Source organism: Sus scrofa, chromosome 15, assembly GCF_054392235.1.
Source record: "Sus scrofa isolate SSC_HxYL_T2T_F1_AM1 chromosome 15, Sscrofa_HxYL_maternal_Yorkshire_Landrace_v2.0, whole genome shotgun sequence".
Classification (NCBI taxonomy): Eukaryota; Metazoa; Chordata; class Mammalia; order Artiodactyla; family Suidae; genus Sus; species Sus scrofa.
Window position 1 is genome coordinate 92188147 of NC_139397.1, and position 25007 is coordinate 92213153.

At 36.9% G+C, this 25007-nt stretch overlaps 1 protein-coding gene across 10 annotated transcripts in view; it reads right to left on the minus strand.

The window, feature by feature from the left end:
- SLC25A12 (solute carrier family 25 member 12) overlaps positions 1-25007 on the minus strand; it is a 204055-nt gene that overhangs the window by 15421 nt on the left and 163627 nt on the right. For all 10 annotated transcript variants that reach the window (XM_084999505.1, XM_084999504.1, XM_084999509.1 and 7 more), the window contains 4 exons: positions 13871-13952; positions 12184-12342; positions 8893-8945; positions 8576-8656 (listed from right to left, as the gene is read on the minus strand). In XM_084999505.1, the coding sequence (XP_084855631.1) occupies positions 8576-8656; positions 8893-8945; positions 12184-12342; positions 13871-13952 (375 nt within the window). The remainder of the gene's footprint in view (positions 1-8575; positions 8657-8892; positions 8946-12183; positions 12343-13870; positions 13953-25007) is intronic.

Below are 25007 nucleotides of genomic sequence, written 5' to 3' on the forward strand. Positions count from 1 at the left end.
GCAGTTGTTTTTCTGATTAGCCTCCTAGTCTGGAAACCTCCATTTTGTGGGTGCGGCCCTAAAAAGCAAAAAATAAATAAATAAAACCACCACGGAGACCACTAAGATAATTAACGAGGCAAGTCCTAGAGTGCGAAAAAAATTCGTAACACATATCTGACAAAGGACTGTATCCGTGATGTATAAAGAACTCTTACAAATGAGTAATGAAAATAAATAACCTAGTAAAAATAGGCAGAAGACTGGAATAGATACTTCAGCAAAAATATATATGTATAAGTAGCCAGTAAACACATGAAAAGATGCTCAATATCTTCAGGCATCAGGGAAATGCAAATTAAAACTACAATAAGATATCATTTCATACTGACTAGAACGACTAAAATAAAAAGACTAAAAATATCAAATGTTGGTGAGAATGTTGAGTAACTGGAATATTTGTATACTGCCGATGAGACTATAAAATGGTCCATCACGCACTGCAAAAAACCAACTGGCAGTTTCTTTTAAATTGAACATACAGATAGTCAACAGAGACCGACCGTATAGCATAGGGAACTCTACTCAGTATTCAATGATAGCCTATATGAGATAATAATCCAAAAAAGAAAGACGTGTATAACTGAATCATCTTGTTGTATGGCAGAAATTACCACAACATTGTAAATCAACTATACTTCAATAAAACTAAAAAAAAAAAATTAAACCCGTAGTGGTGCAGCAGAAATGAATTCAACTAGGAACCATGAGGACATCTAGAGTTGATTACTCATGGAATAATGCTTGTAAAAATTAAAAACAGAAACACACACACAAAAAAAGCAACTACTGATACCCTTACAATAATAAGGATAACTCTTGAAAACATTTTGTTGAGCAAATGAGGCCAGCCATAAAAGAATGCATTTTGTACAAGTCTGTTAATATGAAATCCAAGAAGAAACGAAACTGTTGACAGAAATTAGAACAGTGGCTGCCTGGGGGAAAGGAGGAATGACTGACTGGAAAAAGGCATGAATTAATTTTCTAGGGTAAAATATTCTGTATCTTGAGTAGTGTATACAATTGTTAAAACTCATTAAGTTGGGAGTTTCCGTCGTGGCACAGTAATGAACCCAACTAGTGTCCATGAGGACATGGGTTTGATCCCTAGCTTTGTTCAATGGGTTAAGAAGTGGCTTGGAACTGGCATTGCTGTGGCTGTGGTGCAGGCCAGCAGCTACAACTCTGATTCGACTCCTAGCCTGGAAAGGCCCATATGCCACAGGTACAGCCCTAAAAAGACAAAAAATAAATAAATTTAATGACTTGTATTTTTTAAAAAAAAACCTCATTAAGCTGACATTTTAGATATTTTAATACATTAATTATGTCTAAATAATATATATGTGTGTATATATAATCAGATATATGCTAAAGTTTTATTATATATATCCATGTAATATTCTTCAAAAAAGGAAGAAAAGACACTACAAAGTTGAATGAGCTTATCTAGATTTGATTCCTCAAGAGAGCACTATAAAGTAAAAGGAGTTGGTCTTAAAAAACAAAATACTGGAGTTCCTGTTGTGGCTCAGTGGTTAACAAATCCAACTAGGAACCATGAGGTTGCAGGTTCGATCCCTGGCCTTGCTCAGTGGGTTAAGGATCCGGTGTTGCCATGAGCTGTAGTGAAGGTCGAAGATGCGGCTTAGATTCTGTGTTGCTGTGGCTCTGGTGTAGGCCGGCGGCTACAGCTCTGATTAGACCCCTAGCCTGGGAACCTCCATATGCAGCGGGAAAGGCCCTAGAAAAGGCAAAAATACAGGAAAAAAAAAAAAAAAAAAAAAAGGAAAGAAAAATACTTGGGTACACATGAAAACAGCAGCCTATATTAGCTGTGTGATTTGGGATGAGAGTTAGCCTTTCTGAGCTTCTGTTTCTCATCTACCTATTTTATAAGTGGTGACAACAGTGCATATAAAAGGACTTTGAAAAATTCTAAGTTGACATTAAAGTCTTACTCTTGCCCACAACAGATATCTTAATTAAACACTCAATTATATTTATGTCTGATATGGATGTATATTATACGTGTATACGCATATATATATGTTCATACGTATATAAAGAGAGACTTTCTAATAGAAGAATAAAAACATACGGCCTGATAAGAATGGCTTACCTGTAAGAACAATGAGAAAAATTTATGAAACCTATTGTTACATATACATTACCAATGTACTAGTAACAGATATTTCTGAGTAACTGTGTCCACATACATATATTCTTAGCCTATCCCCACCAAAAAAAGGGTTGAGAAATTATTAAATCTAAAGTTCAAGTATAGACACAACGACAACAACAACAAAAAACTTACACTATCACATCTAAATCATAAATTTTGAGCTGGTAACTCTTTTTTGAGAAGATTCTAATATAGATAGGAGTTCCCACGTGACTCAGTGTGTTAAGGATCTGGCATTGTCACTGCTATGACTCTGGTCATGGGCTGTGGTGTGGGTTCGATTCTTGGCCCAAAAACTTCCGCATGATGCAAGTGTGGCCAAAAAAAAAAAAAATTAAAATCTGAAAATTTATACTGTTTATTATTCTATTCCCAAAGTGTATACCTATTTCTCAAGTAAGAAGCTCCACTGTGATTTTCTGCTGCCCTTAGAAAGTGAGAGCTGATTGTATTTCCAATCAGGAAGTTTTAGTCAACAAAACTTCTATCTGGTTTAAAAAAATCAATGTGTGTGTGTACATGCACACAAGCATGTCTATAAAAGCATTAGGAGGAAATACACTGAAATGTTGACAATGAAAAATAAAACTTTCATTTGGTAATATCTCTGCTCAAGTCAAAAGACTGGAAAAAATTAAGGTTAAAAATTTGTGTGGGGAGTTCCCGTCGTGGCGCAGTGGTTAACGAATCCGACTAGGAACCATGAGGTTGCGGGTTCGATCCCTCCCCTTGCTCAGTGGGTTAACGATCCGGCATTGCCGTGAGCTGTGGTGTAGGTTGCAGACGCGGCTCGGATCCCGCGTTGCTGTGGCTCTGGCGTAGGCCGGTGGCTACAGCTCCGATTCAACCCCTGGCCTGGGAACCTCCATATGCCGCGGGAGCGGCCCAAGAAATAGCAACAACAACAACAACAAAAAAGACAAAAGACAAAAAAAAAAAAAAATTTGTGTGGGAGTAGTTCCTGTCGTGGTGCAATGGAAATGAATCTGACTAGCATCCATGAGGACGTGGATTCGATCCCTGGCTTCCCTCAGTGGGTTAGGGATCTGGCGCTGCCATGAGCTATGGCTGCAGACATGGCTTGGATTCCGAGTTGCTGTGCCTGTGGTATAGGCCAGCGGCTACAGCTCTGATTCAACCTTCAGCCTGGGAACCTCCATATGCCATGGGTTTGGTCCTAACAAGCAAAAAACAAAAAAAAATCATGTGGGAGTTCCCACTGTGACGCAATGGGATTGGGGACATCTCTGCAGTGCCTGGACGTAGGTTTGATTCCCAGCCCAGCACAATGGGTTAAAGAATCTGGTGCTTCCACAGTTCAGGATTTGGTCACAACTATGGCTCAGGTCTGATCCCTGACCTGGGAACTCCATTTGCCATGGGGTGGTGAATAAAAAAAAAAAAAATGTGTGAAACAGAGTTCCCTGGTGGCCTAGCAAATAAGCACTTGGCATTTTTACTGTTGGCTCAGGTTCGCTCCCTGGCCCGTACACTGTAGGCACAGCCAAAACAAAATTTGTGTGAAAGATCAAAGACCTAAATATAAGAGCTAAAGATTATAAAACTCTTAGAAGAAAACAAAGAAAAAAGGTATACATCTTCATGATCTTGGATTAGGCAGTGATTTCTTAGATATGACAAGAAAAGCACAAGCAAAAAAAAAAAAAAAAAAAGAAGAAGAAGAAGAAGAAAAGAAAGAAAGGAAATATAGAGAATTGGACCTCATTAAAATCGAAGTCCAATTCTTCAAAGGTCACAGTCAAAATAGTGAAAAATCTTTGCAAATCACATATCTGATAAAGTACACAAAATAGATAAAGAACTCATATAATTCAATAATAAATGATAACCCAACTAAAATGGGCAAAGATTCTGAATATATTGTTTTCCAAAGATATATAAGTGCCAAAACATTCATGAAAAGATGTTCAATACTGTCATTCATTAGATCACAGTAAGATACCACTTAATACACATGAGGATGGCTATAATGAAAAGGTAGATAATAGTAAGTGTTGGTGAGGAGGTAGAGGAATCAGAATCTTCATACATTGCTGGTAGAATTGTCAAATGGTACAGCCACTTTGGAAAACAGTCTAGCAGTTCTTCAAAATACTTATCAGAGTTACTATATGACCTACCAATTCCACCCCTAGGTATGTACAAAAGAGAAGTGAAAACATATGTCCACAAAACTTTTTTTTGGCCACAACCACAGCATGTGGAAATTCCTGGGCCAGGGACTGAACACACGTCATAGCAGTGACCCAAGCTGCTGTAGTGACAAAGCTGGATCTTTAACCCACTGCGCCACAAGGGAACTCCCATAAAACCTTTTACATGAATGTTCATAGCAGCATTATTCAAAATAGCCAAAAGGTGGAAACAACCCAAATGTTCAACAACTGATGAATGGATAAACAAAATATGGTCTTAGCTATATAATGAAATTTATTCAGCAATAAAAAGGCCTCAAGTGTTGATACATACAACATGAATGAACCTTGAAAACATGCTGAGTGAAAGAAGTCAGACACAAAAGGCCACATATTGTTTGATTCCATTTATATGAAATATCCAGAAATGGGAAATCTATAGACACAGAAAGTATACTAGAAGTTGCCTAAGGCATGGTGGGGAGAAGGTGGGAAAACTGGAAGGCAATAGCTAAGGGGTACTAGGTTTTTGGTGGGGGTAGAGAACAAGAATGTTCTAAAATTCACTATGCTGACAGTTGGACAATTGTGTGAATATAAGAAAAACTGCTGAACTGTACACTCTAAGTGGGGGGAACTATATGATATGTGAATTCTTCTTTTTTTTTTTTGTCTTTTTGTCTTTTTTAGGGCTGCACCCACGGCATATGGGGGTTCCCAGCCTAGGGGTCAAATCAGAGCTACAGCTGCCGGCCTGCACCACAGCCACAGCAACGTGGGATCCAAGCCGTGTCTGTGACCTACACCACAGCTCACGGCAATGCTGGATCCTTAATCCACCGAGCGAGGCCAGGGATTGAACCCACAACCTCATGGTTACTGGTCAGGTTCATTAACCTCTGAGCCACAACGGGAACTCCTGATATGTGAATTCTACCTCAATAAAGCTGTTATTTTAAAACTTTTCCTGAAACACAGCAAACATTTAACAAATGAGAGAATGAGTGAAAGACTGAATGAAGGGAAACATATCAAATATGAAAGAATATAGATTTTGAGACAGAAGTAATTTGAATCTCAATTTTTCCATTTACTAAGTGCTTGATTTCACTGAGCTTTTAGTTTTTTCAACTTGAGCTGGGAATAATAATGAGATAATGCCTCTAAAATGTTCAGTCCAGTCCAAGATGCTCAAGAAATGGTAGCTATTATGATGAATTATAATCATAAGCACATATTTTCTTTAGTGACATGTAGAAATGAAGCAAATCATGATAAGGAATTCTACTTTCAAATTACCACAGTGGAATATGATTAGATTTAAGATTAAGTTTTATCTGGTGAGAATGATCAGGAGCCATTTTCCTATGAGATATGAACATATCCTAAATTTGGTTCCCTGCACAGAAAGAAAACTCTAAATCCTTCTCAGGCTTGACAGCTTGTTAAATGAGAAAGAATAAATGAAAGAATGAAAACATACCAAATATGAATTAATATAGATCTGTAGACAAAAGTGATTTGAACCTCAACTTTGCCATTCACTAAATGAGGTTTTATTTTCTTCAACTCTGATTGGGAATAATGATGAGACCATGACTATAAAATGGTTAGCCTAGTAAGAAAAGTCCTTAGCTGCTTATTAGCATTGTAGCAGATTAAAGCAAGATTAAACACAAAAAACCAGTGTCAATAATAGTAATAGTATAATATAATAATAATAATATGCCACAGGTGTGATTCTAAAAAGTAAAAATAATAATAGTAATATTTCAGTTGAGAGGTAGGTTCACAGATGCTCATTTTATTATAAATTTTAATCTATATAATATATACTCTTTTGTATGTATCTAATATTGCATACTTTTGAAAAGAGATCATAAAACACCACAAACCACAGAAAAACAATGTTGAAGGACTGGATGTTTTCATTTCTTAGTCATTTCATGATCTAGTCAGTGCACATCATTTTTCCTAAAGGACAGTGCAGCCATTTTCATAGCAGTAGAACTTCCCGCCCATATATAAGGACCTCGAGATGCTGGTCCTACCTGATCCTTTCATTAGGAAAAAAACCTATAAAGGTAATACTGACGGCTCCATTTGAGCCATTTCTTCTGAATTAACTTGCATTAGGTTAACACATGAGGTACACCTTTAAAATTGAGCGATGTTTGGAAGAATAGCAGCACTCTTTTCACCTGGTGGCACTGACTAAAACACTGGCTAAAATTCTGCCAAAAACACACAGGGACACTGCACATTCTATCACCACTAGCACCCAGGATCCCCAGGGTTCTTGTGATCGACTCCCTGGCAGCCACTCCTCCCAGGGCTTCTCTGATGGCTGCTTACCAGGTTTCATTCAGTAAAAAGAGTATTTCTACATTTCACAGTGCCTGACAGTCTATAAATAGACTCATCCTTCTTGTTTAAGGTTTTATTCTCTGTTGAAATATGCAGACTTTTGGGAGAAGTAGCAGGTTATGCTTTAACAATCATTTATACTGTAATACGATTGAATTCATCAGAAGAAACTCAATAATTGCACATTTTCTTTCCTCCATGAATGAAGAGATTTCTAGGGAAGAGGGAAGCAGAAAGCGTTTGTGGTGAAGAATTGCAGACAACCTAATCATTCCGCCTAGCGCCCAACCCAACTACTTTTCACGCTGTAGGTTTCTAGCTAGACAATCCACCAAAGCTTGCAGAAATGAGTCATGATTAGGAAGAGATTTAGCGGGTCAGCACAACCCTCGAGGCACCCCATACTTCAAGAGAAATTCCCCAAGTTCAAATCTAGAAACAGGGTCCATACCTAGGAAGAACAAAGGAAGCAAATATCTGATTATAATTTAACCTTGTAGGTCACATGTCAGACAAGGGAACAAGTCAGCTTCACAGGCAAAAACCTCTGGCTATATTACAAATGGAAACAAATAATCAGCTACATGGAACATAGAGAGCACGAGGTGGGAGATTTCTGACAAATGTATACATGTGTTGTGGCAAATCCTAGTTAGGAAATTTCTTAACCAAATTAAAACTAAAACCAGTCAGAAAAAGAGTATTTCAGATTTGCAGTGGTTCTTTCATTTAGAGGAGAAAGAATTGCACCATCTCATTGGGGCAAAGGAAGCAGAGAAACTATAGGAAGACCCAAGCAAAGGTCTTAGTCTATGTCCATTATTTGTCCTTCATGAGAAAAGAGAGTTAGTCAAAGAAGTGAGTTTTCTTCCTGAGAATGCACTTGGACATGCATGTAGGTCTAGAGGCAAATCCACATGCATACGTATGTATGTGTATACACACACACAGAGTGCGCCCAGCTACCTCCTGCATAAGAACTTTGGTTGCAAAGAAGGGAGGACTCAGGTATGTGCCAGGCTGACAAATATGAAAGAAAAGTCCAGAGCAGCCTCTCTCTCTGACCCTCAGGGAATCTTCTGTGAATTAAAAGCTGCAAAGTTCCCTGACCTCATCACCTCAGGTTCCACAAGTAACTGAGGAAGGTTAAGCCAAGGCTGTCAGCCAATTCAACTGGAAGTCATTAAAGGTTTCAGGGACAAAATGAACTAAATAAATCCTAAACAAATCATGAATTGCCAAATGTGAAATCAACACCACAAACAAAATTAGTTGAGCTGCAAGTTTAGATTTGAGAATTGGTCTAAATCTAATGTCATGCTCACATTTAAAGATAGAATCTCTGTGTTTCAGAACTGTCAACAGCTTCAACTTGGTTATGATTGTTTGCTATATTCTCTGGTCTCTAAAGAAGGAAAATTATAATCATACCACAATGGCTTACTTACTGCTACACCTAAAATATAAGGGCCCAATTAAATCAGCCATTTCACACATTTTAAATTTCCAGTCAATAAAAGTATATGGTAACTCTAGCCACTACTCTGTTTTCTGTGGTATTTAAGAAGAAACAGAATTGCAACTTCAAAATGTAATGCTTCAGGAGTTTCTGAGAGACTGAGCTGACAAAAATACTGCCTCTTTTCTGCACTCAAAACCAATCGGATTATTTAATGAAATGAAAAGATCATTCCATATGATCACTGAGAAAATCTACTTAGAATCTCGTAAGCTCAAGGGGGATGTCACTCAGGTATTATATGTGATGCACGAAAAGGCTAAAGGAACATATTTGCCATGAGAAATTACCAGTATTAATACTTACACAACCTCCAGCAAGGACTTCTGCTAAAAGTGGAATGGAGCCATCTCTTCTGGTAAATTTGTCCCGGACAAAATCATTAACCTAATTAGAAAGACAGTATCAATTAACCAGAATCCCCAACCATTTCCTTTTGTGGCGCATTACTGGGTTTCCAAATCAGCAAATATTTGTCTCATAATATTAAAAATCATCAAATGTCTACACATAAAGTTTTACAAATGCCTTGATAGTGTGCCAGTCTTAGCAGCATCAGTTTTAATTTCTGGCCTAATGATAATCTAAACAAATGACATAAATTGAACGAGAAAGAAACTTACAGTCAGTTTAATGGCCTTTTCTGGAGCAACCCCTATGAGTTGTGGTATCAGACCTAGGTAAACAGAGAGAAACTGTTAGCAGTAGAGATGTACTAGACATGAACACACAAGCCCAACAAAGCAGACTTCCACATATTATTTACCCATCAAACATTTGAGGGTTTTCATAAAAATGGGAAAAAGTGGATTATCCTAAAAACTATGTATAGGTATGTAATAATTATTTATGTCAAATATAATGTTATACTTTCTTGAGGCTATAAATCCTTTCTTAAGCATGCTTCCTTTAAAGCCCAGTTATCTAAACCTCCCCCAAAATATGAGGAAGAAAGGGAACCCATGGATCTTCTCCAGTCCCAGAACACCTCCAGTAAGAACGAAACCAAATTCCCTCCCTTTACCACCAACAACATACGAACACACACAGACACCTTAGAAAAGCCAATGCTATATTCTTGGAAATGCCTTGCAAATGTCCTGTTAAGTAGACCCAGATTTTGCCATAAATGATACTACCTATGTAATAGCATACAGTGTCATGGTTATTACACTTGGTTATTATACCAACTCCCATAATTTTCTTTTTGGAGAAACGCAGAATTCAGTACTCATTTATTTAAAAGAAAGACAAAACTGCAAAGAAAAATGCAGTTCTAACTTCCATTTAATGGATATCAAGCAAAAACAGCCCATTGTATTCTTATTTACTAATATATGCCAAACTTAAGACATTTCAAAAGAATTCTCTAAAAACAAAGGAAATCATTATTCTTAGAAAGTTAAATTTCCTAGGCTGGCTGCAGAAGAAAAAACATATCAACAATTCAACATCTGTAGCTATTCATAGGGCTCAACTTTCTAAAGCACACAGATTATCCAAATGGTTAGCATACATTTTTTGCATACACTTTTTAAAGATGTTAACAATAAACATTTTATATCCTCTAAATCACCAGCCAAGGGAGAGTTATGTAAGTGTTTGCATGCTCACCACTGATCTTAAGCCTACTTTAAGGATATTGCTGAGTGATTTTCTATGAGTTGAGAGCCAGCAAGTAATCATACATACGGGCTACTGTCAGTCAAACTGAATTATCAATGACAAACACCAATCTGCACACACCTTTAATGGGTAGCAGACTGATTTAAAAGAATAAATCAGCAGATGGCAGTCTTAACTTTCTAACTCTCGTGATCATCAGGCACTATAACTTAACCTGACTCCCACACAATGGGGTCAGCATGTGTATCTGTTTTACAACTTGCTTCAATAAGGCTCATGGAATTTAAACAAAATACTGATTTATGTCATTTTATCATTATTGCCTACAAAGAAATTTAGGCTAATCTGGCAACAATTTTGTCAATCATCTCACAAAATGAACCAGTTCTAAGCAATACATGACAATCTCAACAATCATAGATAGTGTTTATATACAGGACGCCTACAATTTTGCCCCTAATATAAGAGTCTCTCATTTAAAGGACTGATTTTATCAGATCACATCCTAAATAAAGCTAATAATCCCTTCATTCCTACCTTGCAACTTGCTATATTGGACCCATTTAATTAACATGACATCTCTCCCAAATGAAATCTTCTATAAGCATCTATCCACTGAGAAGGTTAAACTGGACAGAATATATATCTAGGATCCTTCCAACAGAGGACATTATCTTCAAAGAGACGTCCCTTCAGTGTTCCCTTGTGGTGCAGAGGGTAAAGGATCTGGTGTTGTCATTGTAGTGGCTTAGGTCACTGCTGTGGCACAGGTTCAATCCTTGGCCTGGGAATATCCACAGTCCATGGACAAAAAACAAAAATTAAAAAAAAAATCTAATAAATAAATAAAAGGAAGTCTCTTCTACCAAGGAGGAAGGAAGATTATTGTTCAACAAAGAAAGATTGAAATGTCAAAGAAGAAAATAACCTTAGAGCCACTTAACCCTCAGAGTCCCTATTAAATAAAATCTAGATATGCAATGTTTAAACTAGTTTAAAACAAGCATTCACATAAAGAGATCTGCATTCCAAACAATGCATACCTCTTCCTGTGAAGTAATGCTAGAAAGCTAGAATTTAGACAGGCAAAGAGTTCTGAATATTTGAATAAAGTTCATTAACATTCTTTCTCAGGAGCAGGGTAGTTGAACCTGGTTTGATTCCAGAGCCACTCTCTTCTCTTGTTCTATATATAATGGCAAAAATGCACATACTCATGACCCTCTCCTTCAAGTATAAGGACATATAAACTATATATTCTCTTGAATATCTGCACATAATGCTAATCAGAGGTATTTTTCCTCATGTCCATAAGCTTAAAGCTTTGTGCAGGCCCAGTCTTTCTTTCCAAGGAAGAGGTTCTAAGCCAAACAGTTCAACAGGGCTCAGAATGAGCTCAGGATTAATGAGACTGTGTGTGCAAACAAACAAGTACAGTAAATTACATAAATGCCCTGGACTTGAGCATGTAGAGCATTTTTCAAAGAATTCCAAGTGGCGCCCAAAGGGATTAAAAAATTAATCTCCCTCCCAAAGGAAACCCTAAATTCTAATGTGAAAAATGTACATGAAAGTCTCCCTCTCCAAAGAGAACAAGTTCCTACAAAGCCAACGGGGTGGGGAGAATTCTGCATGGGGCTGCTGCCTCTGGTGCCGACAGCACTGGGCTCAGCTTAGAGTTGGTGGTAACATTCCCTGAAAAAGAAAATCTCTCTGCTTTCGCTCAGTGCCTCTGAGCTAAAGGGAGAAAAGGAGCAAGAATGAGACTTGGAGCAGAAAGGTTTTTTTTTTTTTTTAACTTCAGATGTCTCACTGGAAGGGATTATGAATGGTTGGTCTCCTTGGAAGAGACAAAACATTCGGTTATTTCTTTTAGTTGAAACAAGTGGATAAAAGGTAAACTCACCTTCAAGCAGCAGCCTGGTTTCTGTTTCACAGAGAAAAGGTCTTTCTCCTCTCTAATTTTTTTGAGAAAAGAAGCCCTCTCTTTCTTAGTTGCCATCCTGCAGACATGTGCCTTAGTTTGTAAGAGTACAGTGACCATAGACCCATGTTGGGACAAACTTAGGTGTGGATTGCAGGAAGAAGAAATAAAGACCTTGTCTGCAGACTAATATTGCTAGTTACCAGCAAAATGTAAACAGGGAAACAAGCAAGGAGAAAAAAAGAGAGAAACAGCCCTCATCTGACTGGACAGACTACACGTTGATTTTCTTAACAAGGGAATTCAAATCTGCTGCTGGTGAGATAAAATCACTAACTTTAGCTGCTGAGATTTGCTTACTCACCCCGGTAGAGTCCAAAGAAGCCCTCATAACGCAGGACTTTCTTAAAACAGTCAAAACTGTTTTTGTACATCAGCTCTCCCACAACAGAGCCGGAGCCACGCTGGTTTTGCATGCGGGTCTTCACCAGATCTATAGGATACACTGCAGTGGCTCCCACAGCTACAAACAAAACAATTTTTAGGCTTAAAAGACAGCACAATTTGGAGTTCCTGTTGTGGCGCAGCAGAAATGAATCCAACTAGGAACCATGACGTTGCGGGTTCGATCCCTGGCTTCACTCAGTGGGTTAAGGATCCGGCATTGCCCTGAGCTGTGATGTAAGTCTCAGATGTGGCTTGGATCCGGCACTGCTGTGGCTGTGGTGTAGGCCGGTGGCTACAGCTCCAATTCAACCCCTAGCCTGCGAACCTCCATATGCCGCAAGTGCGGCCCTAAAAAGCGAAGAAAAAAAAAGAAAAAAAAGGAGAGAGCACAATTAAATAGAGACTCTATAAGGACAACAAATTTCATCTCAAAGGACTAGAAAATAGAACACAGTATCTATTCTCACAAGAGACTTTATATAATTTTTCTTTCTCCCACACACAGCTGAGGGATCACAGGCTAGCAACCACTAGGAACCATAAATACAGCTGCTTCAGAGCACTGTAGTGGATTTTCAAGTCACCCCAGCATTAGATAATCAACGCTCAATTTTCTGTAACAACATTAAATTATTATATATATTTCTTTGTATTGTCCATTAAATGCCTATACATTATACCAGTTACCTCTTAAAATAATTACACATGTACACATAGTTGTGTATAATTTTAAAATCTAGTTTACGACAGCATTTTGGTAAATTATGCTTAGTTACAACTGTAATATTGGAACCAAATTGCAACATGACCCCCCCCTTAAAGAATTCGGTTTTTTATTTTTTGGTTTTTTAAAAGGCCAGGTTTTAGAATTTCACAGGGACTGAAAAATTTATAACATGAATTAGAGTATTGTATTTTTCAACTATTGAAAATAAAAACATGCTTTGCAACTTCTAAAACTGAGACTGAAAAGAAAAGAATAATATTTTCATCAGTTCGGGCTTGTTTTGGAAAATCATAAGTATTTTAATCACACCTGCAAGGTGCTTCTCAACAAAGCAACTTCAGATTTTACACATTTTCTATGGAGAGACTGAAGCGAAAAAAAAGCCTCTCAAATTTTGCCCAGGAGCAGGAAAGAGAGGGATTCATTTCAGCAAATAACCTACAAGATATTCTTCAACCAGTAAAAGAGGAGAAAAAACCCCCAAAAACAAAAGCAAAAGCAAATCACTTTGAGAGGTTGTTTTATTTTGTAAGGTTCTGGGATTTGTACCCCAAATCTTGATTTCCTACCTGCCCTCACTCCTAACACCATAAACACAGCCTTATTCTCCATTTGTTCACACTGGCTTTAACCAGTATAATTAAAGTGAGTGCAACATGCATCCAAGACTTTCAAAGAAGACAGACTGGAGCCAGAGAGGCCACGGCCGTGCTATGACAAGTCCTCTGATTGTAGGTAAAAATAAAGAACATTTCAGAAAGCCCTGCAGTCGTGACCCTTGGGAACAATGAACTGCACCTCTGCTGATCTGTCCCAGTCTAGTGAGATAATATTACCTGAACACAAGGTTGAAATAGCACGCAGACATGTCACTCACCTCCAGCAACTGAGCCCAGAGTGAATCTGTAAGCAGACTCAGCAATCTGGAGCCAGACAGGCCTGCCTAAACCGTGAGATTGCTGTGGGGAAGAAGAAAGCACGTAAAAAATTGTGGAAAAGCATACAGCAAATGAAAATAGCTATAATTTGGCTATTTTAAGATTCTGAAATAGATATTTCTACTACTAGCATTTAAAAAGCGTATCTAGCCAAACAGACACAGTAGCTTCCCCCCCATCACGCCAGGTTTATACATTTCAGGTATAAAAATCTTCTCTCCTTTCTTTACTTTAACCAATTTAAAACTTAAAAATCTTTCTAAAATTTACCAAAACTACCTTGGTTCCTAAATCAGAGAATATTGCTCATAATCTACCATCTCTAATGACCTAAGGTCAATATATTCAAACGTCCATCAGTTACTGCATCAAGATCCACCACAGCAGTTTATGCTATCTTCCCATGCCTGAGAGCTATTACGTTTTTTACCAATAGCCTCCTAATTTGATTTTGCTGCTTTTCATGTAGTAGGGCTGGACAAATCACATAACTAGAATTGTTTATGATGATAAGTAAAGGAAGGTCAAAGACTTCTCTTGGGGGCTAGAAGTTTTTTTTGTTTTTTGTTTTTTTACTGAGGAAATATTTTTTGCACAAAATCTACATTTATTGTATATCATGAAAATCCTGGCAAAAACAACCTTTCACTAATCTTAAAGAAAAAAATTTTAACAGATGCTATTTCAAGGGTTCAGAGCCTTTGCCCCCTCATTTCTGGCTTTGAAGCTCAATCACTGAGGTTATCATTAGATAAATACTGAAATTCTCACCTAGGCTACCAAACATTTGCTCTCCAAGACCTATGTATTCTTTAACTCTGCCTGTACAAAGAAAACATCCGCGGGACCTTAAAAAATATATTCCGGAGGCCTAGGGCTTTTAAGTGTTTAAAAGGCTTCAAATCACTCTGCTATGTAGTTAGGTTGAGAACCACTGTCCCAGCCACATTTATTGTTCTAACATAAAATCTATGTTGAAAATGTGAAAATCCTATTGTGATTAAGAATGGTATATACCACAGCATAAAGGATCTGAAATAATTTGTCTATATTAGCATGTCAGTCTTATTCTTTAATATTCCAGTATGAAAATAGCAATTACACGTATAAACAGTTGAAATGAAGGAATACAATATTGCTTTATCACCAAGAAAACTTGAAAAATATTAACTTGAATGAGCTTTTTAAAACACAGGAAGTTTAGATACTTTCATTAGAATAATTTAATGGAGGACTCCATGTCTAAAATCTAAAGGAAAGAAAAAAGTAAGCCAGTCTTCTCTGATTTGCTTTCATTTTTATGACCTCTTCAAAGTTCAATTTACCAAGCTAAATATGGCAAAACCAAATATTTATAAGTAATTTGGGAATAGGCCTAAAGAAAGGTTTTATCTTTTGTTTTGTAAATTGTGTACCACAGTAAGCAACAAATCTGTTTTAACAAAGCATCTGATACCTAAGTATTTAATGTCTGATTGTGATTTCGGTAGGCAGAGATCTTTAAAAGCTCTTTATGCTTGCCACAGTGTTGTGGTTCAATAAATTCTACAGTAAGAAGGAAAGTAAGTAACATTTGATGAAAAGTCATTATGAAGCCCTTGGAAAACTTGGTAATTAGTCAAACACCATTACTTCAAAAAAAATCACTACATATTTTATAAATGTTAATGTCCCAATCAATATACCAACTTTATTATAATCCAATTACGTGAAAGCATACACCTATTACATCCAAAACTGAATTTAATGAATGGAAGAAACTAGAGTTCACACCATGGCACAGCAGGTTAAGTATCCGGTATTGTCTCTGGGTGGCAGGGGTTCTATCCCTGGCCTGGCACAGTGGGTGAAAGATCCTATACAGTGGTATGGGTCGCAGCTGTGGCTCAGATTTGACCCTTGGCTTGGGAACTTCCACATGCTGCATATATGGCCAAATAAACAAATAAAAAGGCTTCCTAGCAAGTTAGCCCAAGCAACTACACAGCCATCCATTATGTTTGATTTATATGCTGTAACAAAAGTGAACAACTAGTAATTTAAGATTGATATTTTTATTTGAAATTTAATAAGGGAAAGAACAGAATATTTTAACAAAATCCTTACTGCCTCACAGACTTTGAAAAACTTATGGTTTCCAAATGAAACAGGTTGGGGGGTGGGAGGATGCACTGAGGGTTTGGGATGGAAATACTATAAAATTTGGTTGTGATGATTGTTGTACACCTATAAATGTAATAAAATTCATTAGATAATAAAAATAAATAAATTTTGCAACCCACTTAAAAAAAAATCCTGAGTATAAGCCTAATTTTGATTCATTCACAGAGCATCCAAAAACATGCCATCCAAAAGATAATTACTTGTTGTTTCATTTACTACCATAAAAATCATACTAATTTTAGATTGTCTAGGGATTTGCTGTCCCCCAAAAGGTGAAAGTACTTTACCAAGCATTCAGGACTGGTAACCTAATGCAGCCCACAAGGGTCCACTGTCCCTGTGAGACCATAAAGGGGGCTGCTTACTCTCAGCAATTTCTACCCACAATGAGACCATACTGTACTATGCTATTAGTCAGTCCGCTATATGTACAAAGATAAGACGACCACATTATGTACAGGACAGGTGACTTGCCAAAGGTCTCACTGTGAAAGGGGGATAAGCAGAGCAATGTCACTGCATTCACTGTCATTCTTTAAGTCAACTGTCTCTAACAACTGTTTATGATTGAACACTCCTGCCAAAGATTTTAAACATGAACCTCAGTATATGATTTTGTATATAAATTATATGCACATTTCACTGTACTAGTCACATACATAAAAAGCTAAGTAATATATATTATAAAATTATATATAATATACATTCTAAACATATATGAAAATAGAAATTACAAAAGAATGAAATAAAATGATTTTTTAAAATTTTGTTTTGCATTTGTTAATGCAAAACCCTTTTTGATATCACTTTAAAGTACTGTATTAGTTTTTCAGATATTGATGAACACAATGAGTCTAACCAGTAAATTCTAACACTCTGTTTCAAAGAAAATTCAGTTGAAAACAAATACAATCTGTATCTTCAAGGTAAAGATGATGTTTAACATCACATATTTTAAATATGTGATGGCACTTTGGCTAAGATTTTAAAATCTTTTAAAACCAATGTGGTTGTTACACTACCTATATAATAGCATATATATTTTTAACTTCTCAAAAGACACACATAAAACTTATTCTGAAATTAGCATTTCTCAGTCACAAAACTGGGTGAAAATAAATCTCATTCTCAAAGAAAATAAATTACTTTTAATCATGACACCTTCAAAAGAGTATATTGAGTGAAAACTCACTGAATAAAAAAGGCTATGATCCCAAATAAGAATCAAGTAGTTAGCAAAGGGGCAAGACAAGGGTATATTAAGAGACAACTAAACTATGTATAAAGTAAGTAAGCGACAAGAATATATTGCACAGTAAAGGGAAATATTGTCATTATTTTTAATAACTTTCAATGGAGTATAATCTATAAAAGTATTGAATCACTATGTTGTACATCTGAAACTAATGTTATTAACACTGTAAATCAACTATATACCTCAATTAAAAAAAGAATCAAATAACCACAAATTCCCTTATTCACACAAAAAGTTTCTTCTCTGTTCAATCACATAAATTTTCCATATATGTTCTTCTTTTAAAGAATGTCTATAAGCCCTACAAAATCCTATGAAAACTGTAGGATTATACTGTGCTTTAATTCTTACCTAAAAACATCTCTAACTATAAATACCCAAATGCCTTTTGAAAGAAATGTCACCTCCACCCTTATTAAATAGCATTTATTTTTTTAAAAACATACAATATATGGTTTCCAAGAGGTTTTTTTTTAGGCTTAGCTATCGCTATAACTTATGGTTCACTTATATTCAGGAATGTAAATTAATGTAATTAATGCTATGGATTTCACTTCATGAATATTCATAAGTAGAATGATACTGTAGCTGCCATCCCTATTAATGACTATGTACTGAATTTTTTTAGCATTTAGGCAGAAAGAAAATCTCAGCACTAAGAAGACTGCCCACATGAGCAAATGGGCCAAAGGAAAAGGCACTCTTTTCCTTAAGGTTATGATTATGATCATGAAGATATTTACCAAGACTGTTTTCCAAGGCAAAATAAGAGTCGATTTTTAACCTGCTCCCTAAGCACACGTGTATGTTAGGAAATGAGGAAATGGCCTGAGATCTTATTTGGAGAGGAGATCTCATTTTGTTCATAGTTAAATGTACCTCATGTTATAAATGAGAATTAGATAAGGCAGTATCATGTCAGTAAACCAATCAAGCACCCTGCCCAAACCAAGTTGCTTCATGTAGTATGCCAACCAATAAAGAGAACTGCCTCTTCCAAATGGCACACTATTGATAGACAGAAAAGAAAGGAAAAGCTGGAGATTTTTATAACGAGCACGAGGTGTGTGTGGGGAGACTAGACTACACCAACTGAAGTGTATGACTGTAATGGAAAAATAAGCTTAGGAAAAATAGAAATTCTTTTGTCTACAAATCACATCTATGAATTTAATATGCCTCAATTTGAATGCAATACTCTTGACCTCACAAAACAAGATTAAAACCCAAAGCTGTGACAGTCTAGGAGATGGAGGTAAAGAAAAAGATATATATATATATTTTTCCCTAGTGCCAAACCATGTATACTTTCTTCTCAGTAAGAGGGGAGGTTAAACTATATTAAAGACTGTAGTAAGTCTTTAATTCTAATATTTTAAATGAAATAAATGGCTAATAAATGCATAAATAAAACTAGTATAAAAACCCAGTTTTCTCCTTTTTGAGAACAGACTGCCATTTATTGTAAAACTATCATAGGTGCTAGAGGTTAAAAAGTTTCCCAAGAGTTTCCATTGTGGCTCAGTGGAAACAAACCCAACTAGTATCCAAGAGAACGCAGGTTTGATCCCTTGCCTTGCTCAGTGAGTTAAGGATCCAGTGTTGCCATGAGCTATGGTGTAGGTTGCAGATGAAGCTTGGATCCCGCATTGCTATGGCTGTGGTATAGGCCGGCAGCTGTAGCTCTGATTCAACCCCTAGCCTGGGAATTTCCATATGCTGCAGGTGATGCCTAAAAAAATAAAATAAAAAAAGTTTCCCAAAAAAGTGATCAGCAAGTGGATTGTAATGTTTTCTCTTTACTCGTAAATCAAAAGTTCTAAAGAAGGTCCATTAGAATGCAAAATACACAAAAGGGACAAACTCCTATGTCTGAGAAATGCTATACATGAACTAGAAAAACTATTCTAATAATTTTATGACAGAACCCAAGCCAGCTTATATTCCAAAAGTTCTTTATGTGAGTGGTCTATAGCTTGAATATAATTTCCCATAGAAACAAAACTTTTTTAAAAAGTATGCATATGTCCAAGCGAGTTCATCATAGATAATTTACCCCATATAGGTGAAAAAGTAATTATGGGATATACAGAAAAAAAAAAGGTGTCTGTCTACCCATTCTCATATTGGGCTAGAATTGGTCTTTAACCACCTCTAAGGTGCTTCATGCTCCAAAAACGTCACATCCTCTTCTCTGTAACCAACCTCCTTCTATTTAACTCATTTTGCCCAAATGAAAATTTCTATTTTTCTCACTAGTCTTCTCTATTCTGCAACATATTTACCCATTCTACTACTGATACATATTGGGACATTTTCCAATTTTTTGCTACTGCAAATAATGCTGCTATGTAAACTTTAAACAGCATATGTACTTATTCCTGTTAAGGACTACACCGAGGAGAGGAACTGTCAAGTCACAAGGCATGTGTCTCTTCAACTGTAGCTGGTACTCTCAAATACTTTCCAAAGTTGTGAGGCCAGCAGTGTATGACAGTTCCCATACTTACTTACCACTGTCAGAGTATAATTTTGGCTAATCCAGATGGTATAAAATGGCATCTAACTGGGAGTTCCCATCATGGTTCAGCAGTAACGACCCCAACTAGTATCCATGAGGATGCAGATTTGATCTCTGGCCCTGCTCTGTGGGTTAAGGATCTGGCGTTGCCATGAGCTGTAGTGTAGGCCACAGACATGGCTCAGATCCCACACTGCTGTGGCTGTGACATAGGCCAGCAGCTGTAACTCTGATTCAACCCCTAGCCTAGGAACATCCATATGCCGCAGTTGTGGCCCTAAAAAGACAAAAAAAAAAAAAAAAAAAAAAGGCATCTAATTGTAGCTTTAAAGTGTGTTTTTTCTGTTTACTACTGATATTGAACTTTCTTTCTCCCCTTCTTCTCTTCTTCCTTCCTTCCTTCCCTAGCTTCCCTTCTTCCTCCATTTGGATATCCTGTCTTTTCCTCTTGTATAGCCTGTCTTTTCACCTTTTCGGTGATATATTTTAATCAACAAAGGTTCTTTAATTTAATGAAGTCCAACATATTAATCTTTTTCTTTATGACAAACGTATTTTGTATTTTGTACCCTGTTTGTGAAATCTTTGCTTATATCTCAACTATGAATAAAACCTCATATGTTATCTTCTCTAAACTTTTATCTTTCAAGTTTACAACATCCCAGTTGGAACAGACTTGTGTGTACAGCATGAAGTGGGGATTTTTTTTTTTTCTATATGACTATCCATCAATTAAATTAAGAAAGAATACAACAGAATTTCAGCCAGGACAAAAATTTTTTAAAGTAAAATATTTCAGACAATAAAGAAGAAAATACAAAAGATATAATTCTTCCTCCCTTCCAATCCCCTTCTACCTAAGGAAAGTAGTTGAGGGTGAGTGAAGGAGTTGTGTCCTATCTATTTTTGAGCCCAACTTGGAGTTTGCTCAGACAGGCTCAAGAGTAACAACCACAACAATAACAGCAGTTAACATGTTTTGCATGATTAGTAGGTGTAAGTGCATCATCTGGTGTAATTCTTACAACCCTACGAGATGGATACTACTGTCTCTACTTAATACATGAGGAAACAGAGAGGAAAGACGTTCCATATTCAGTACCCAAGCTGTTAACCTCTGCCTCTCTTGTAACTTTTATTTCTGAACTTACAGATTCTGCATCATGCCCATGTGTTTTCATAACAATTTTCAAAGGCAGAGATAACAACAAAACATGTTGTCCACTCTGTTTTTCTTTTCTTTTTTTCTTTCTTTTTTTTTTTTTTTTTTTCTGTCTTTTTAGGGCCCCCACCCATGGCACATGGAGCTTCCCAGGCCAGGGGTTGAATTGAAGCGGTAGCTGCTGGCCTACACCAGAGCCACAGCAACATGGGATCCGAGCCTCGTCTGCTACCTACACCACAGCTCACGGCAATGCCAGATCCTTAACCCACTGAGTGAGGCCAGGGATCTAACCTGAGTCCTCATGGATGCTTGTCAGATTCGTTTCCACTGAGCCATGATGGGAACTCCTATCAATCCTATTTTTAAATCTAAGTTTCAGATAAATTCCTACAGGGGAATACTCTACATACAAAATGTAAATGATTATGTATTCCTAGTTTGGTAGTATAGGAAAAAATTATAAGATATTAAAAATGTCTTCTGGAAGTAACATGGAAACAGTTATGGCTAGCAATATTGTAATTCTGTGGCCTTGTGAACTTTTAAAAATGAGTCACTAAAACAGTGGTCTATATGGCTGCCTTAGAATGCCTCATAAATCTAAAAAAACACGTTAACTGTAAAAATTAAAGTTTTTTCTAGGCTGAAAACTGCAGAAAATTTATTACTTTGCTATAAGAATATATATATATGTTCATATATATTTTTTTAGAGCCACACCTGCAGCATATGGAGGTTCCCAGGCTAGGGGTCTAATAGGAGCTACAGCCGCCAGACTACGCCACAGTCATAGCAACACCAGATCTGAGCCACATCTGCGACCTACACCACAGCTCATGGCAACACTGGATCCTTAACCCACTGAGCAAGGCCAGGGATCGAACCGGAAACCTACAGTTCCTAGTCGGACTTGTTTCCACGGTGCCATGATGGGAACTCGGAACTTAGGTATATTTTTTAATTATTCTACTTGGGTCCTAGCCTAGACTGTATTCCTTATAAAGCTTTTAATGTTACAAGGAAAAAGGAAGCTACATGGAGAATTCTGAAAATGAAAAAAAAATCTATTGATTCCATCATTTTTACAGAATGCAGGAACTTGAATGATACTTAGAAATATTTGAAAATACTAATTTTACAAAAGAAGAAACTGAGGCCCATGGAAACTTGTACCAGATCCCAAAGACAGAAAAGTTGGGTTTTCCAATGTATGTAACCAGGCATATTAATTTGAAACGCTCTTAAATAATCTTCATTAATTAGTTTCTAGGAAATTCTAAAAATTATTTACGACTTGCATGAGTCTTACTTTCTCGGATTTTGTTTTACAATAATTTACAGGAAAAAAATAGATTTTAAAACCCTCATTTTTATTTCTCTATTCCTAACCCTCAGCTACCCAACGTAGCTGACATAAATGAAAGAAGAAAAAAAAAAATAAGTTCTGAGGTTCCTCCTTTGGAACCAATATAAGAACACCCAGGATCTCCACCTGCTCTCTGGAGATTGCAGATCCCATCCTACAGGTTAGAGAAAAGGCAGACCACTTGACCACCACCCTAGATGCCAATAAGAAACCCAGGGAAAGAGGATAGTAGTGGTTTTTATCACTGCTCCTTTCTAAGTACCTGACAAGAACTTTGAGGCCATTCATGCTAAGCATCAGTGCTGCCACTGAAGGCAAGCAGATCATCTTCTAATCTCTTTTCAAGAAAATTTACATGGATTCCCGTCATGGTGCAGCAGAAATGAATCCAACCAGGAACCATAAGGTTGCGGGTTCAATCCCTTGCCTTGCTCAGTGGGTTAAGGATCTGGCGTTGCCATGGGCTGTGGGGTAAGTCACAGAAGCGGCTCAGATTCCGCTTGGCTGTGACTGTGGCTGTGGCGTGGGCCAGTGGCTACAACTTTGATTAGACCCTAGCCTGGGAAACTGCATATGCTGTGGTTGTGGCCCTAAAAAGACAAACAAACAAACAAAAAAACTTACAATAGCAGTAGAATTAAATTACCTTCCCCAGGACTCAGAAATGTGAGCGCTGTAGACTTAGAGCACCAAAGATTACAAAAACAGCCTTCATTTTTTGGCCTCCATGAAAATTGCCAGGTGCAAGAAAGATGGATAAAACAAAAAGAAAGAGCAGCAGAAAGGCTGAGAAAGGAGGAAATGACTTTGGGACTTTTAAATTCATTTCACTGTTCTTAATAAGCTAAATGAGATATTCCCTAATTATGAATATTAAGGACACCCCCAGGGAAAATCATATTAATAGGCATGTAATACTAGAAAACATCTTCTTTTGAAATGTGATTTTTCTTTTCCCTTTTTTCTTTTTCAGCCACACCCTCAGCATATGGAAGTTCCCAGACCAGGAATCAAATTGCAGCCACATCTGTCACCTACACCACAGCTGGGGCAACATGGGATCCTGAACCCATTGTGTTGGGCCAGGGATTGAACCGGCCATGCCACAGAGATGAGCCAGATCATTAACCCACTGTGCCACAGTAAGAACTCCTGAAATGCAACTTTTCAAACTTTAAGAAAAAATTTTCATAGACAAATACTATAAAATATAAAATTAAATTCATTAAGAACTGTAAATATTCGAATACATCTCAAATTTTAAATATTCTTATTAAATCTTATTATAAATCAATGAATTGGAATAAATTCATCTCTCTCTTTTTTTTTTTTTTTTTTTTTTTTTGCCTTTTTTTTCAGTGCCACACATGTGGCACATAGAAGTTCCCAGGCTAGGGGTCAAATCAGAGCTGCAGCTGCTGGTCACAGCCACAGCCACAGCAACGCAGGATCCAAACCGCATCTGTGACCTACACCACAGCTCATGGCAACGCCAGATCCTTAACCCACTGAACGAGGCCAGGGATCAAACCCACATCTTCATGGGTCCTAGTCAGGTTCATTTTCTACTGAGCCACAACGGGAACTCCTTAATTTATTCTTTTTAAAGGATCTGAGAACTCATAATGAAAATAAACTTTGACGGCAGTAAAGAAGCTACATTGCTGTAGGTTACAAATATATTTTAATCTACAGAAATCTTTATTATACACCAAGCAAAATATTAACACAAAATACAGATATAAAAGCAATATTTCCATTTTTAATTTACTTACCTGACTACAAAAGTTCTTGTTTATTATGCACAGTTAAAACTGGAAATTCTACTTCTTTTCAGAGGCAGAATCAGAGAGCTTGAGTAGAAGAGAGATTTGCTACTGAAACTTCCTAAAGTGAACCACACTTACATACCCTGATCTTTCATTAGCACATCTGGCTATTCACTGATGTGGCAGCAGTGAAGAAAAAGGAGGCCTAGGCTCTTTCTATGGCATGCTCATTTAGCTTTTTTTCCTCTCTCTTCTTGTTTCTTGTCTTCTTTCCCCCTCTCCCCATGCCCTCCCTATGTCTCCCAGCCTCATAGGATATCATAGACTCCTAAAGAATGATGAGGGACACAGGTCTCATGTCTATCAGAACAGAAAAACAATCAGGAGGACAAAGACTAGCCCTCCTATAACCCTCAGCCCTGCACAAAACCATCGATGCAACAGAGATTTCCTCCAAGTGCTCCAGAAATATGGTTTCAGTTTGAAAGAAGACTGTTAAGAAACCGCTCCATTTCACTCTTTAAGGTTAATATCATGGGGTTTCTTTTCCTATTAAGATAGTATTTTTGAAACCAGACATAATACTGCATTAACTTTACAGGACTCAGAAGCTACTGTTTTTGACATTCTTAACATTTAAATAACCCTGATATTATCAAAAATGTAATAATCAAGGTTTTCTCTCTGGCTCATTAATTAGTTTTCCTGCGTTGCTGTATCTATAAGGCACATTCTCGTGAAAGATTTATTTCATTAAAGGAATGTTTTGTATTTTAAAAACTCTATAAATAATCAGTTTAATGATACAAAGCAAACTTAACACTAATGTTTAAATGT